Source organism: Protopterus annectens, chromosome 1.part1 (assembly GCF_019279795.1).
Source record: "Protopterus annectens isolate FY-2018-M chromosome 1.part1, PAN1.0, whole genome shotgun sequence".
In the NCBI taxonomy this organism is placed as follows: domain Eukaryota; kingdom Metazoa; phylum Chordata; order Ceratodontiformes; family Protopteridae; genus Protopterus; species Protopterus annectens.
The window spans coordinates 1,838,765,252-1,838,780,651 of NC_056726.1; the positions used below are offsets into that span (position 1 = coordinate 1,838,765,252).

The 15,400-nt window shown below is 42.5% G+C and overlaps 1 protein-coding gene across 1 annotated transcript in view; it reads left to right on the top strand.

Annotated features, from left to right (window-relative positions):
- The window catches only part of LOC122812698 (tissue alpha-L-fucosidase-like), a 381,978-nt gene that overhangs the window by 16,710 nt on the left and 349,868 nt on the right, over positions 1-15,400 (top strand). The window contains exon 2 of the mRNA XM_044084827.1: positions 8,565-8,699. Coding sequence (XP_043940762.1) covers positions 8,565-8,699 — 135 coding nt within the window. The remainder of the gene's footprint in view (positions 1-8,564; positions 8,700-15,400) is intronic.

Below are 15,400 nucleotides of genomic sequence, written 5' to 3' on the forward strand. Positions count from 1 at the left end.
AATCATTTTCTTCAGTGTGGTTATGATGCATTGGAAGCTTCATGTAGGGCAGCTATGACTGGGGCTGTGATACGTAGACATGCTTGGTTAAAAGATCAGTCTTTGCCTGACCATGTTAAAGTAAAGTTACTTGATGCACCTCTGGAAAAACAGAAGCTTTTTGGTGCTAATGCACAAGATGTGTTGAAATCCATTGAGGAAATAGCTAAGTCAGTACAGACAGTCAAGGATTTCCTCCAGGTTCAGCCACCCAGATTCAGCAGAAACTGGCCTTCAAAGAATTGGTCCTTCCCAGACTCTGACAAGTTTCAAAGGGGAAAAAGCAGGCGTGCCCGAGGTAGAGGGCAATACCGAGGATCCTACAGGGCCCGCCAATGGCAACCTCCAAATCAAAGAAGTGGTGCAGGCAGCCCAGCTGCACCACAAGGACAATCACAATGACTTGACTTTCATACCGCCTACAAAGGCTCAGAGAGAAGTACCTTTGGGTGGAAAGTTATCCTTATTCTCAAAAAACTGGCATATCTTAACCAAGGACAACTGGATTCTGGATTTAATAGACAAGGGTTACAGATTCCACTTCCATACTTTACCAATAAGACAAGGCATGCCAAACCTGCCACATCATCAAAGGGCAGAGGCACTCACTGAAGTTTCAAAGCTGTTAAATATAAAAGCAATAGAAAGGGTTCCTCCGCAGGAACAAGGCCAGGGATTTTATTCAAGACTGTTCCTTGTTCCAAGAAAAGAAAACAAATGGAGACCTATACTGGATTTGTCAACTGTAAATACTTTTCTCATTGTGCCAAAGTTCAAAATGCTGACGCTGCAGCAACTCCTTCCCATGCTGGGCAAGGGGTCTTGGCTGGTCACTCTGGACCTCAAGGAGGCATAACTGCATGTCCCAATCAGACAAAGCTGCAGAAGATACCTCAGATTTCTTGCAGGGACAGAGCATTATCAATTCTCAGCATTGCCGTTTGGCTTATCTACTGCGCCCAGAGTGTTCACGAAATGCCTGGCATCAGTAGTGGCACACTGCAGACTCCAGGGGATTCAAATATACCCCTACCTGGACGACTGCCTCATACAAGCAGACAACAAACAAACCTTAACAGCAAACTTGGACTATGTCATTCAACTACTGCAGGCCTTGGGATACACAGTCAACATTCAGAAGTCAAGACTACTGCCATCCCAACAGATTATTTTCCTAGGAGCCAAACTGGACACAGAAACTCAAATGGCCTACCTCACAGAGGAAAAACAGCAGTTACCAGAGTACTTCAAAGGCCTAGCAAAACTCTCCCAGCTGACTGCAAGGAAAATCCTGCAGGCCCTGGGGTTCATGGCATCTTGCATTCTTCTGATACCTTTGGCAAGACTTCATATGAGAAAGCTGCAATGGTACTTAAAAAGCTTATGGTCCCAACACAGCCAAAGCCGAGAGGACGTAATCCCACTTATTCCATGTCTGCAAAAGGAATTTTTGTGGTGGGCTCAAGCAAATCAGTTAAACAAAGGCATGTCTTTCAACAGACCTCAAGCAGGTCAAATGATTACAACAGATGCCTCAGACCATGGATGGGGGGCGCACATGGAGGGCAGATGCATTCAAGGTCTATGGACACCAAGGGAAAGACATCTGCACATAAACCAAAAAGAGATGTTGGCAGTGATACATGCAATCGAGACTTTCGAAAAATCACTACAACAAAGACATTTGCTAATAAGGACAGACAACACCACTGTCATGTGGTATATAAACGAACAGGGAGGCACTCATTCTTATCCCCTCTGCAGACTAACAATGCTTCTCTGGGAAAAATCCCTGAGTCTGAAGATACATTTGCAATCCCAGTTTGTGCCTGGCAAGGACAATGTACTGGCGGACAAGCTGAGCAGAAATTTCTTGGATCCACACGAATGGATGCTGCATCCTCACATTTTCTCACAACTAACAAAGACATGGGGAAGACCGGACGTAGATCTCTTTGCTTCCCACTTAAATCATCACCTGGAAAAGTTCTGCACAAGGATCCACCATCCTCTAGCCTGGAAAACGGATGCTCTCTCCTTCATCTGGAATTCCCTAAAAATTTATGCATTCCCTCCTCTACCTCTGCTGACCAAGATGATACTGAAGATCAAAGCAGAACAACCAACAGGCATTTTGATAGCTCCAGACTGGCCAAGGCAACACTGGTACCCATTGCTGTTGAGCATAACTCGGATCAGACCGTGGCCTCTGCCCCTATGGCCCCTGCTTCTAACACAACACAATTACAGGACTGTCCATCAAAACCTGAAAACATTGCATCTGACAGCATGGAGGTTACCATGACTCCTCCAGCTATCTCTCTTTCCAAAACAGTGCAAGAGATCTTACTGGAAGCACGCAGACCTTCCACCAGAAAAACCTATTCAGCCAAGTGGAAGAGATTCAGCATCTGGAATGCCAACAGGGGTCAGGATACAACATTACTGAGTATACCTCAGATATTAGAATACTTGGCAGAAATGTTTCATACTGGACTCTCATACTCTTCTATAAAGATTCACGCCTCAGCAAAATACAATTGTGACCCACCAGTGTTTTCACATCCTTTGCTAAGACAGTTCCTAAGAGGGATAAAGAATATCAAACCTCCCAGAAAACAGCCAGTACCCGCATGGGACCTCAATTTCGTTTTGGAAAAATTAACTCTTCCTCCTTTTGAGCCAGCAGCAACTTCAGAAATGCAATTTCTATCATGGAAAATGGTCTTTCTATTGGCAGTCACATCTGCTAGAAGAGTCTCGGAGATACAGGCACTCATGGCAGTGCCTCCCTTCCTCATTTTTCATCAGGACAGAGTTTCTCTAAGAACCAATCCTACATTTATGCCAAAAGTAATTTCCAGGGTGTCTCTAAATCAAGCTAGTCACCTGCCTACTTTCTTCCCCAATCCTCAAAATAGGGGGGAAAAACTGCTGCATACTTTGGACATACACAGGCAACTATGCTACTACTTGGACAGAACTAAGGCCACCAGAAAGTCTGACCAACTGTTTGTAGCCTATGCTGCTGGAGTACAAGGAAAAGCAATCTCCAAACAAACAATTTCAAAATGGATTTGACACTGCTTCAGATTCTGCTATTCTTTCCATGGAAAAGGTGTGCCAGCCAATATTAGGCCACATTCCACCAGAGCTATAGCCACATCCACAGCTTTCCTAAGAGGAGTGGCTACAAAGGACATTTTAGAGGCTGCTACATGGAGCTCCGTGCATACATTTACCAAGCACTACAACCTGCCCTTATACTCCAGATCCCGAGCAGGCTTTGCTTCGGCAGTCCTGCAGGGCATTTTAGCTACACCATCCCTCTCTTAGTTCCATCCACCCCCCAGCTTGGCTATGGTATTCAACCCATATGTTATGACTGCAGTTGCATTCTTGAAGGACATAGTACAGTTTTGTACCTACCATAAATGTAGATGTCCGATAGATATGCAACTGCAGTCGGATTTTCCCACCCTCCTACCCCTCTGCATCTTTCCTTATGGGTCCCTACCCCTATTCCTATTAGCTGGGGGTATCTCCTATGGTGTATCTGTTTATTACTGTTGTGCATGTCTGGAATTGTTTTATCCATTCACCAAATTTAGCCTTCCTAGGAGGGCACCTGGCATCTGGGGCAAGAAACACTGAAGAAGATGGCGTTGGCCGATGCCTTTATACTTCAGCCGTTGTGACGTCGGAGAGGAGGCGACACCAGCTGACGCCGGACCCAGACTTTGGAATTCGGCCGACCGAGGGCTGCCTGAGGCAGGACAACCCATATGTTATGACTGCAGTTGCATATCTATCGGACATCTACATTTATGGTAGGTACAAAACTGTACTTTGCATTCCTCATCTATAATTATGCTGATTTGAGGGCTGCTTGAGGTCTGTGGGGCATGAGTTTGAGACCACTGCACTAAATAGTGCCTGTCCAGATGGCAGTCTTATCGATTGTATATTGTAGTCAAGAAAAATAGCTCTGCAATCTACTCCAAGCACATGTTAGCCAGTGCGATCTTCACATCCACTTTCTGTAATAATGCTACCTGTGACAGCATTTGTGCAGCTGCAGCCTGATCATCCTTGAGTATCTCTACAAAACACTGTGAGTGGTCATGACCAGATCTGCGTCTTCCTTTGTGGAGTTTGAAGGTGGCTTGTGTCCTTGTTGAGAAGGTCATGATGATTCTTTCATGGCCTTGCAGATTAGGCTGGTTAGACTTATTGGTCTGTAGTTTCCAGGGGTGGTTGATGGCCCCCCTTTTTGCAAGAGGATTACTGTTGCTGCTCTCCACTCTGCTGGAGCAAAGGCAGTTCTCAGGCTATGGTTAAAGAAAATGCCAGTTGGGTCTGCTAGGTCATGTTTTGGATTGCTTAATAAGCAACCTGGGATGTTATCTGGTCCCATTGAGGTCGTGCTTTTTGGCCTTGGAGAGTGCAGATATGGCCTTATCTCTAGAGATACTAGGCAGAAGACTGGTGTCAGGTATGCTTTCAGGAATGGCTGGAGGGCACGGGGGGGGGGGGGGTGAAGTCTGCACCATATCTGTCAACTAGCAGGTTGGCAATTTCCTCCAGTATAGTATGAGTGGTACCATCTGCTACTAGTTTGGTACATAACTCGGTATTCCCTTTTAGATTTCGGACATAGTTAAGGAATGCCTTATGATTATCCTTAGCTAGGGATGCTATTTTACCTTCATAATTATCTTTAGAGGACTTTACAAGATTTCTGATTTGCTTGTTCAAGTTGTGGAGGGAATTCTGCCTCTTCTGTGTCAGTTCCCTCTTGTTCTTAGGCATCAGTTTCTTCCTTTTGTTATATAATCTGTTTATACTTGAGGTACACCAGGTAGCCTGCTAAACTTACCATGACTAAGGTAAGGTTGTCTGGTGTAACTTATACAGTTGGTAAGGTCCCAGTACACCGGAGAATGTGAACCACATGTGGAATTTTATTAAAAAACGTACACTTTTCAAAATAGTCAGGGAGGATGGTTTAATAATTTGCTTAAAGTTACCACATGTACCCAGAAACTCTTCAGTGGGATCAATATCCTTCTGTACCACTGCACTAAAATCTTTGTTTCTTTGATTTCTATAACAGTTTCAGTGTTTTCATCAGGATGTGTAATACAGCCTCATGTATTCAAAACAATATATATTGTTATTAGAATGTAGATTACAAATACTTTCAAAAAGCTGTATTACAGGCAGAGAAATAACTGGACACACAAATTACACATAATTTTACAAAGTATCCCGGTAGACAATGTACATGATGTTCCATGATGGTCCCAGCCTTAGAATGGAGATGGTGGGGTGGGGGGCTGGTAAACCTGGCAATGGATGGGGGTACTTGGGTAAGCTGGGAGGAATAAAGCAGATAGGAAAACAAAAAATACTGTATATGAAATTGTCCTTGTCTGCCCCACTGGAAAAAGATCACAGAATTTAACAGGTGAATAATTCCATTTTGTTAGTGTTACTGTAGCTTGGAATTAGTTGTATGTTAGTAAAGGGATGCTGGAGAGTAAACCCTTACTGGGGGAAGACTGCAGGTGGATTTGCCTTCTGAATACATTGTTCTTTCTTTCTCTTTTTTGAAGTGTCTGCTCAACCACCAGTTTTGTTTTTTTCCTTTAGAATTCTAATCTGCAGTGTTTCACACCAAACTATTTTTAAACACTCCATGTTCAAGCTTCCTTCTTTGCCACACAAGTTGTATACTACATTTCAGTTCTAACTGGACTGTCAGTGTGTTATACCCTTTTATTAGTCTTCTACTTGGAGAAATAGCCTTCTCTTGTATACCTGTGTTGCACCTCCCACTGCAAATGATCTTTCCTTTGAGGTTAGGAATCATTTCAACTAATATAATTCAAAAAGAAGCAACTAGTCCTTTTGTTTAAAAAAGGGGGGAATGTGACTGTATTAGATTACTGACAAGTCGAACCCCCTTTCTAAAATCCATTCTGTTATCATTTTTTTCTGCTGGAGTTATGAATTACCCTACTTCAGCTGTTTCCTGTGATGTCCAGTCCATTTCTTTGTTGTCACTGCCTCTCTTTCACTTCCACTGATCTCTCACTCCCATGCCTATCTCTCTGTCTCCCCTTCCACTTGGCCTTATTGCTTCCCTTCTACACTATGTATGAAAAGCCTAAACTTTTTTTCCAGTTTGGTGCTTTTCAGAGCAGTGAACTGTTGTAGTGCAGGACTGCATTTTAGTTTTAGCATGTCATTAGCTGGGTGTTCTGCACCATGACATGTCTTTTGCCATTTGAAATGCTACAATATTCATGGTACTGGTCTGGATGGTAACTCTGGTTAGTAGAATGCTGCTATGTCATGCCTGTAGTATTACTGTACTACATTGGGGGTTGGCATAATGGTTAAGGTATTTACCTCAAAAACGCATGGTACAGAGTTTGATTTTCACCTTGGGAAGCATGGCTGGGCTTACAAAGATCCCCTGGTGCCATTAGCTTTGTAATCACTTGTGAGTCTTTGGCTGCTTTGCTGTAGGGGTGTTCAGCATCCCTCAGTCCACATTAGTACCTGCCTTTTTATTTTAATTTTTATAATGCTACGGCTGAGTTAGGGTCTTTTTGGATTAGTCCAACTACCTAATTTACAAAAATGTGTTTAGGCTAGTACTGCAGTAAAAGATTACTTCGGCACATTAAGTATTTCTGAGATTTTTTAGCAGTTTTTGCCACATTTAGTAGATGGTAATGAAAGGGAAGACCACTGTGAACTGTCCTGTTCAGAAACGGGAGGCAGTAGCCAGGTGGCTAGAGTGACGCATGTTGCAAGAACTTAAAGCTCACATTTCTAGTGTCACCTCTGGTGGCTTAAACACAAAGACACTGGAACACAGACAATATGTAATATTTTAGATAAAACCCTGCCTGCAGTCCAGACGACACATGGGTCATCTGCTATAACCACTAATAAAACACGTTTTATTAGTGGTTATGGCACTTGACAGTGCTGACAGGATAGGATTGGTGTGACCATCTTTGGGGACGGGGGGGGGGGGGGGAGTACCAGGACAGAGCAGGATGCTCAGCCACAGTCCATCAGAGAAGGGTTGATTTTGCATTGGGCATCCTGGGAGGCATTGATAGCTTCACCAAGCCACCACCTGGTGACGGTCATCATTAGCAAGTGCATAGGAGCAAGCGCTTGCAAAGAAAGGCATTGTGAGTCCTTATGTTGAGTTGAAAATATGGGTCCCCCACCCTGGAGCAGAGTTAAGAAAATGTTGTCCTAGGATCATAGGCATGTTTGCAAAGATGCTGGAGGGAGAGCGCATACTCCCTGATGGTCAATAGTCGGGAGAGTGCATACTCCCTGACGGTCAATAGTCGGAAGGGAAAAAGCACATAGGAAAAAAGTATGAAATTAAAAGTATGAAATTCTAGAAAGATAGCCGAGGTTTTCAACTTGAGGACAAAGCAAACATATTTTTTTAGTGTCATTATATAGAGGAATGTATGTTTATGCTTCTGCTTTTGCAAGCCAGTTTTTCAGATCTACAGAGATCAGATCCTCCCACACCTAATTTTGTGCAATCTCTCATACCATTTTACTTTTGTTGAAAAATGTTTAGGACTAAAATTGCAAAACATGGACACATGTTTAAAGTACCAAAGCTTGCTTAGAAAAAAATGTATCTTAACTCAGATATTCGGTCTCTTTCGGGTGGGGGGGTTAAGAATTTACCTACGTTCAAAATCACCTTCGAAAGACTTGCACTTTTAGTTTTACATAAGCAGTGTAAATTAAAAAAATGTTAAAAGACAAAACATTTCTTTTTATTTTTCTTATTTATTTTTTCATTTTGCAGTTGGCCAGCCCCCTCCCCATGTGGAGGAATTCGCTAACATCCCCCTTGTTTACTTATACCAACTCCATAGCTGCGTAATAGTGGGGAAGAGTTAAAAGAACACTGCAGTGCACAGATACCTTACGCAGTAGAAGTCATTGTGGGTTCAGTAAACCACTGTCACAAAATTGCAGTAAAGCTGCATGTGCATTTTACACTTGTCAGTGTGTAAGATAACCTTTTTAATGATGTTTGTGATTCAGAGATCTTGTCCTTGATTTTTAAGTGATGTACATTAAATTCATTCAGAATCTGAGAGATGTGTAGTTGATTTCTTAAGTCTTGCAGAAATGCTTGAAATCCATACCCCTGTGGAAACTCTTGAAGTAGCGTTTTTTTGTGTGGCAAGTTAAAAATGGACAATAACAAATAAAAGATGAAAAATGTTATTAATGTTGACTAATGACTTTTATTTACTTTTTTGAAATCAAAGTAATTTAGAAAATTCAGGTAAAATAGTTTTTTGCTAACACACTGACCATTCATAATTCACTGGTTGCATAAAATAATACATTTTTGTATATAATAAAACAGAATAAACATTTTTTATCTATCTACTTAATATCCGAAAACAACAGACATAATTTTTGTGACTTTAAAATGTTTTAATTTTTCTTCATAGGTATGTTGTCCTGACAACTAAACATCATGAAGGATTTACAAACTGGGGTTCCAATGTGTCCTGGAACTGGAACTCCATGGATACAGGACCCCATCGTGACTTAGTGGGGGACCTGGGAGCTGCAATACGTAAGAGGTAAACTTTTGAGGGGTGGCCTTTCTTTCCAAATTCAGAATTAAGGTTGTTGTTTTTTACTGAAAATAAACTATAGGTTGTATGTTATTTATAGAAAATGGTGGCAAACACCATTTATTGTTTTGTATTTTGTGTGTGATCTGTTTCCTCCAGTCTCCCTAATGTGGAACAGAATCTGTTTGTGTGGTATTGGGTAATTGTCTCTTGTGTGCCTAATACTATGTCCCCTGAGTATTGCTAATTGTGCTTCAAGGGTGCATGCGGTGGGATTATCATGTGAGTGTTTCTCAGTCATTTAAGTGACATAGCTTCACTCGGGCTATTTTTCCCTCAGAAGCTGGATGCTATTGCGAAGTGCTCAGCCACCATCAGAGACTTAATAACCGGCTGCACCGTCAGAATCCTCTTCTACTACCCCTACTTTTTGTAGGCACAGTAATGAAGAGTGCAGCTATGGTTGAATCGAGGTATAGTTCTGCTAGAAATTTGTTGCCACAATCCTGACTACTGTAGCTGTGGCGTTGCATAACACTGTGATATGTACTGGTTAGTTGTGCAATAACAGTCTTCTTCTGGCATATTTATTGAATAAAAAATGCAGAAATCACATGAGACTGCTTTTTTGTCATTACCGCATTCTTGTGCTTGGATGACCCAGCATATATTGTAATGGCCTTCTTCCCCTCGTATTTGACATCAAAGGACTGTCGACAGAGTGTGCATTTTGCCATGTCCTCATCAGTTTTTGGTAACCATGAAAAATCCTTGGTGATCCACTCTTACTTGAAAACGGCGCCAAAGTCCCAAAGAATGTAAAACAAATCAACTGTGGTTTCTACCTATTAATTTTGAAAACCACACTGCATTTCACTCCAAAATTTTAAAGCTGTGTAAATTAATATTTACTGCCGTCCAAGTTGCCCAACCTACATTAACTTGCAACACTGTACTGATCAGGATTACAGGATTATGGAATATGACTCCATTGGTACGTTAAGCACGAATGTATGATAACATTAATTATGACACTATAGGACAAAATTTCTGGACAAATCTCATCCTGACCTGGACACTGGAAGGCATTTGACAATTCCTGAGCGTCCAGGTGACTCCTGGACAGCTGCGTCCAGGTGACTCCTGGACAGCTGGCAACCCTAATGTGTATGTAGCTCTGTTTTGCTGTAAACAGGATTATGGTGTTCTTTTACCTTTGGCTTTATTCTCTTAACACAGTGCAGGATTAAATCACATGCAATTCCTGAGCGTCCAGGTGACTCCTGGACAGCTGGCAACCCTAATGTGTATGTAGCTCTGTTTTGCTGTAAACAGGATTGTGGTGTTCTTTTACCTTTGGCTTTATTCTCTTAACACAGTGCAGGATTAAATCACATGCACATTGTGCACATTTTAAAATAGTGCTACTAAATGTAAAGAAAATATTCTTTATGAATTAGGGCTACACTAATCTGAGTTGCGAGTGAAGTAAATTAAATGGTCCTGTAGCTGATGATTCTCCACTCCATCTGCACACCCATCCCCCAGATGCCCATGTTTACCTGGAGAAACTTCAGCTTTAGCAAACTTTCAGATTACAAAATCAGACAGAATTCTGTTGCACCAAACCATAGAATGTAAGATCTGTTTCTATGCCCTTGTTAATTAAGTTATGGTTTTATAACGAAGCATGTTGGAGATAAAATAGCAAAACAATTGGTGTTTCCTTTATTTTCTTAAGATTTTGAGCACAGATTTTCAGCATGCCAGGTATGTCATCATATCTCATGAACTGTCATCCTTCAGATTTTTATAGATTCTGTCTGGACACTGGAAACACAGGACTGGTGTCTTTGTGTGGTAATGGCATGGTGTCCTGTGGTAATGGCATGGTGCCATGTGGTAATGGCATCTCCTTCCTTCAAGCTAGAACTCCCCTACCCATAATCGTCTGTTGTTGGGTATCCTCCAGACCTCATTGTCACCATCAAGACAATGCCATCTCTGAAGAACTTGACCATCTCTGAAGAACTTGACCTATCAGGGAAGATGTTTTCTTTGTTTAAGGCAGATAAGTGTTCAGTTTTTGGTTACATTTTTACTGCATTAGACATGCCTTTCACTTGTGTAATTCCTGAAATGCTTTGCTAATCAGTTTCCAACTTTCTAACCTGACACCTTCTGGCAGATTGCCTTCCCTCTCTGTACCCAGTCAGTATCTAGGCCATTGGTCTTCTGTATTCCTGCCCTTTCCTCTTGTATTCCCCTTAGGGACACTGGGGCTGTTATCTTTACTATTTGCTTTTTGCAGTAGCATGAGAAAGTAAAATGATAAAGGAACCAAAGCAGGGATTCCAAAAATGTAATTTACGAGAGTATAATATCTCATGACAAGATCCATATGAGCTGTATCTTGTGTGACTGGGGGCAACCCATCTTAATGTGGACTGTTCAGTCTTCAAGAATTTTACCTGTAGGACAATGAAGAAATAGTTATTGTTAAAGACATTTTGTCTCCTGAGCCAACTCAGCTGGTATTGTCCTGCAGGGCGGGAAATTTCCCAAGAAAAAGCAGGCTTGAAGATTGAGATCAGCATGTTTTGGAGAAGCCTACTTCTCCTGAAGTTCTTGGAGATTTTTCTCCAGCTAGCCCTGAGTCTATCATGGCTGCTCCCATCAAGGGTACACCCTGACCACTCGGGAATTGTCTGGCATCAGAGACTTGTTGAGAAATAGGATGGGAAGTTTGTCATCTGAGTTAGAGCTGTCCAAACTGGTCCACTCCAGGGCTTCTCTTGCTTCTTACATCCATTCTTACAGGTTCCCAAGGAGTTCTACACAGCTCAACCTGGAGCATATGATGTCTGCATTCATCAAGGCCCGACTCTGTTATGGCATCCTTTCATCCTCAACAGTACTTGCCATGGGCTGAGAAGCACGGATGATCTGCATTCCATTAATTCCTCCACTAGGCCACGCATTATCACCAGTGATATCGGGGGGGGGGGGGTAGTGCAGTGTGGCCTGCAGGTTTCCTGATGCAGACAGACTGTCTCTTTGGCATCAGTGACCTCAGCAACTGGTAACCTCAAGACTAACATTAGCACTAGGCTTCACTGGGATCCAGCTGCTTGATACAATACATACAGTTTTGACACCAATGGTTATGGTGTTACTGTTGCAGTTAGATTGCTTGATGTTCACCTTGACTCCAGAGTTTTCCTTTTTGACTTCGTTGCCATGGATGTTAGTGCCATCAGTCAACACCAGTCCCTCTTGATGTTCATCATATTGATCACTGATGCAGTAGCTGTAGCTATATGGGTTATATCCTGCCAATGATATAACAGTTGACCATTTTCCAAAGCTTCAGGGCACCTTCCATGCACCCATATAGCTAAAGCTACTGCAGCAGTAATAGTCCAATATTTCCAGTTATGTAAGTTTACTTCCACAATTGTACTTTTAGCAGATGATTGGCAATGACAATGCAATCATCCTTGACAAAGGTATTTCAGTGGACTTGGCACAATGGGGAGGTATTTGGAGCTTCTGTACCCCCCATTGTGCCAGTGGCACCAACACTGTCCTGTGACACTGCAGTGGTTCTAGTCTAAGACCAGGTGAACCACAGGCCCAAAGTTCAGCTGTGTACCCTCCACCCAGTACCACTAGGAAGAGGAAATGCAACAGGATACATTTGGACTCGCTTTCAGAGTCTCCTGCTCTGGATGCAGACCTGGTTGAAGGGGCCCCAAAAATCCCTTCCACAGGATGCATCCTTTTAGGGAGATATTGGACATGATGAGGCTGAAGGGGAATTTCTAGCTTGTAGACCCCACCACCCTATAGAATCAGACCTTCCAGAAGGCCTGTGAATCTTAACTTCCAGTTGCATGGGCTGTGCTTTCTACAGACAAACCTGAGGATATAGTCTGTAACCAGGTATAGATAAAGTCCTTGACAGTGTGGCTTATCCACAGGAAGTCTGAAAGAATCCTTAGAACCCCCAAAGACAAGCGACACTGGAACAAAGGACCCCTCATTAACTCTAGTAATAGCCATGCCTACTGAAAAAATGGCCCTGAGGATGCCCGATCTTGTCATCTTTCCTAATAAAGACTTGTGGATGATGGATGAGTTAGGAGGTTATTCTATGCATCCAGTACTTTTTCATTCAGGGTTCTGAATTATGTAGTGCACAGAAAATCTGAAACGGCTGCCAACAACTGAACTCCACTCACAGATGGAGACACACATCCACCATGAGCTCCTATATCCTCAGTGACCATGTACCCTGTCCATAACAGGATAGATGATTCAGTGAAAGCAGCAGACTCAGGCTTAACCATGAGGAGACCAGCTTGGCAAAGACTCGCAGACTGTGTGGATCACTTTTAAGGTGGCATTTGCCAGTGCACTACTACATGGCAATATCTTGTTTTGGCAGCAATTTAAAGAGCACTTGTTAACTCGTGAGCAAGAGGCAAGATACTCGCTGACATTGGGATAAAGTTCATTGCTCTGCAAAGGATGTTTCAGGGTAACAAAAATGGGGCAAAGAACTTAATGGTTTTGCAGATCCCAGCAGCTCCAAAATAGACAATAGGAAAGAAGATCTCTTGAGGCAGAGTTGATTTCCTGTCCTTCTGCAACCCCAGGGATACAGGTGAACCTAATAACCAGGGAGGTTTGAGATACTTTTGACGATTTTGTTCTTACAATCTGTGATGCATTGGCCGACTGTTCCACTCTGGAGGCAGTTGGGGGACATCTTTCATTGCATGTCCCACAGTGGATGGCAGTTGCTAGGAACTCATGGGTAAGGCAAATCATATTCGGAGGCTATTGCTTTCTTTTTTCACAGGGTCCATTAGGCTGACTTCCTGACCTCAGACAGTACCACCCAGACAAAAGGAAGCTGTCCTTGGAAGTCCAGAGCCTCCTACACAATGGATTTGTCCAAGAGGTCCCATCAGTGCAGAGAGGATTCGGATATTACTCCATATTCTTCGTAGTGCTCAAAAAGACAAAGAACAGCTAAATCCTTCACCTTGGTTGACTCAACTGATATGTAAAGACGTAGTCCCTGATGGTCATGGTGCAGTCCTTACTAGTGTACCTTCAGGCAACAGACTGGATGTGTTGTCTGGATCTTCAAAATGCCTACCTACACATGAAAATGGGTAGAGAGCCAATAAGATTCCTTCACTTCCAAGTCATAGAATTATTTGGACTCACCACAGCACTTCCTCTGGGTATTCACCAAGTGCATAGCTCCAGTCGCAGAGCACATGCGACTACTGGAGTACAGATTTTTATTTACTTGGATGATTGGCTCCAAGCACCCCTTAACAGCACAGCAGTACTTGCTTCAAAGCTGCCTGTCTGTGGGGATTACCGTCGACATGAAAAAGTCCCAACTATGACTCTCTCAGGACATCAGATTCATTGTCTGCTGAATAGGCTGGCTCAGACATCTAGCACTTTTACCAACGGACAGAGTATCATCCATAATTGTGAAAGTCGCATCCTTGCTGAACCAAGATCAATCTTCAGCTGCAGCACTACTCAATGTTCTGTGATTAATATCATAAACCATCCAGATGATTTCTCATGCCAGAATCCATATAAGAATCTTACAATAGACGTTAAGTACAGTGGGACCAAGCATGGCAACCCAAGGACTTCAGAATCAAACTCTCAGTGGTTGGCAAATGGTATCTTCTTTGGTGGGCAGATACTCAAAAACAACTTATAGGAGTCCCCTATACCAGTCCCGACCCAATGGCAATGGTAACCATGGATGTGTCACCCTTGATGGGGCTCTTTCTAAGCAAGGTGTTTGAAGGTTATCACACCAGTGGTTCCAAGGGCAGAGGGGTCTTCCTTTGCAATACAGTGTCTTGTTGACACTAATTCTGTTTGCCTCCTTTCCTTTTTATAACTCTGTCTCCTTTTTTGAACTGGTCAACTCTACTACAGTTTGTATTCCAGGTAGTTCTAGACTACCCCCCCCAACGACCACTGAGTTGCAAGTTTTTAGTAGAGAGCAATGACCAGTCCTGCTAAAGCTTACAGACTTGATGCATTAACTCAGTATTTACTTGTTAATTCTGCTGTCTTCTTAGCCATGCCCTGTTCAAAACGTTACCATTCTAAGTATAATGTCTATTGTCTGGACTGTCCTAAGTGGGTTGCTATTGGCTGTTTTACAGCACTAGAATTAAAGATGGCCTCCACTACCCCTATGCACCTTAAGGTACCCCTCCCCCTTCCCTCTGTAATTAATGAGCTTCACCCTACTCTACCTGGCAGCCTGCACTTTCTTAATTACTCTTTCCAGCTACTGCATTTGAGAGTCTTCCTGTTTCCTGTATAAGCAGTTTTATGTTGGTTTGCTTTTTCCCTTATTTTCCATATTCTGAAGATTTACTGGTAACTATTGCTACAGTACTTCTATCCTTACTATTGTTATTCTGCAACTTTAAATACTACGTAGATTTACTTTTTGCATTACATTAGTAAGCACCTGTAGTTGTTTATGAGCAAACTCCAGCAGTACCAATTCCATTGATTTGTTTTTGGTGATGCACTGACCCTACGGGGATGGAAACTTTGTTCTTGCTTACTATGCTTGGGTTACTTTGCTACCCTACCCTACTCCCAATTCCCATACAACCCTTCCTTCTGTTCATGTATAATAC